The sequence below is a fragment of the Bubalus kerabau genome, chromosome 1 (genome assembly GCF_029407905.1).
Source record: "Bubalus kerabau isolate K-KA32 ecotype Philippines breed swamp buffalo chromosome 1, PCC_UOA_SB_1v2, whole genome shotgun sequence".
In the NCBI taxonomy this organism is placed as follows: Eukaryota; Metazoa; Chordata; class Mammalia; order Artiodactyla; family Bovidae; genus Bubalus; species Bubalus kerabau.
The window spans coordinates 198,511,024-198,512,511 of record NC_073624.1 but is presented as its reverse complement, the minus strand read 5'-3'; the positions used below and the strand labels follow the sequence as shown (position 1 = coordinate 198,512,511).

Below are 1,488 nucleotides of genomic sequence, written 5' to 3'. Positions count from 1 at the left end.
GTGTTGTCATTATAGACATGCCTGAACCGGCTAAGTCTGCTCCTGCCCCTAAAAAGGGCTCTAAAAAAGCTGTGACCAAGGCCCAGAAGAAGGATGGCAAGAAGCACAAGGGCAGCCACAAGGAGAGCTACTGGGTGTGTGTGTACAAGGTGCTGAAGCAAGTCCATCCAGACACCGGCATCTCGTCCAAGGCCATGGGAATCATCAACTCCTTTGTCAACGACATTTTCGAGCGCATTGCTGGTGAGGCATCACACCTGGCGCATTACAACAAGCACTCGACTATCACATCCAGGGAGATCCAGACCGCCGTGCACTTGCTGCTACCTGGGGAGCTGGCCATGTACGCCGTGTCCGAGGGCACTAAGGCTGTCACCAAGTACACCAGCTCCAGGTAAATATAATATGCCTAGCCGCTGTTAACGGAGAAGGCAATGGCACCCCACTCCAGTACTCTTGCCTGGAAAATCCCATGGACGGAGGGCCTGGTGGGCTGTAGTCCATGGGGTTGCTAAGAGTCGGACACGACTGAGCGACTTTACTTTCATAGCCCTGCCATAAAATGACTGGTTAGTGATTAGCCTTTAAAGTGGGTCTCCCAGGACATGTTTGTCCACTCCTCATCTCCCAGCTGTAGCACAAACCCCTTAGCACAGATGGCTCACCAGTCAGGCTTTTCATACCCATTTTATAACTCTGTAATACTCACAAGTTCCTCTGCGCTAGCTAGTCATGAGGAACTCAGCGATAGATACAACTTGCTCATTATTTAGGCTTTTAATAGAGTAGCAATCCCTGATGGCTCAGATGGTAAAGAGTGCACCTGCAATGCTAGAGACCCGGGTTCAATCCCTGGGTCGGAAGATCTTCTGGAAAAGGAAATGGCAACCCATTCCAGTATTCTTGCCTGGAGAATTCCATGGACAGAGGAGCTGGGCAGACTGTAGTCCATGGGTTGCAAAGAGTCAGACACGACTGAGTGACTTTCACTCACTTCACAGAGGAGAAATCCAATAGGAGAAAGATCACAAAGTCATGGAAGGTTAAATATTATTAGTAATAGAAAATAAAAATGAGATAAACACACACCATATCTATAGGAGGAAAATCCACTGTGGGCCAACACTATGACGAAGAGTTCTTGAAGGAGGTGGCAAATGAGAAAGGCATGTAGACCATGAGAGACAGGATAAGCCGAGCACCTATGATCATTGCCAGTCAGCCTTGGGAACAAAGAGAGCCTGCATGACCTCAGAAGTTACCATTGGCAGAGATTAAACTAGTCAACTTGTTTAATCCTGCACAGGAAGAAAAAATTTTAAGGACTAAAGTCAAAGTAACTCTGGAAAGAAAAGGAGGACAAAGATTATACCATGAGAAAATAAAAGAGAAAGAGTAGATATCTGTTTTGAATCTTTTTTTTAGAAAAAAATCAATAAAAATGACAACATATATGCTTGAAAATGTCTGATATGGTAGGGACCATGT

General features: G+C 45.8%; 1 protein-coding gene across 1 annotated transcript; it reads left to right on the top strand.

The window, feature by feature from the left end:
* The first annotated feature begins 17 nt into the window (after positions 1–17).
* On the top strand, positions 18–398 carry LOC129629314 (histone H2B type 1-C/E/F/G/I-like). The gene has a single exon (XM_055549313.1). The coding sequence runs from the start codon at positions 18–20 to the stop codon at positions 396–398; it is 381 nt and encodes a 126-aa protein (XP_055405288.1).
* The last annotated feature ends 1,090 nt before the right edge of the window (positions 399–1,488 follow it).

Excerpts from the sequence above, each read along its gene's own strand:
- LOC129629314 (XM_055549313.1), top strand. The coding sequence starts at position 18 with ATGCCTGAACCGGCTAAGTCTGCTCCTGCCCCTAAAAAGGGCTCTAAA.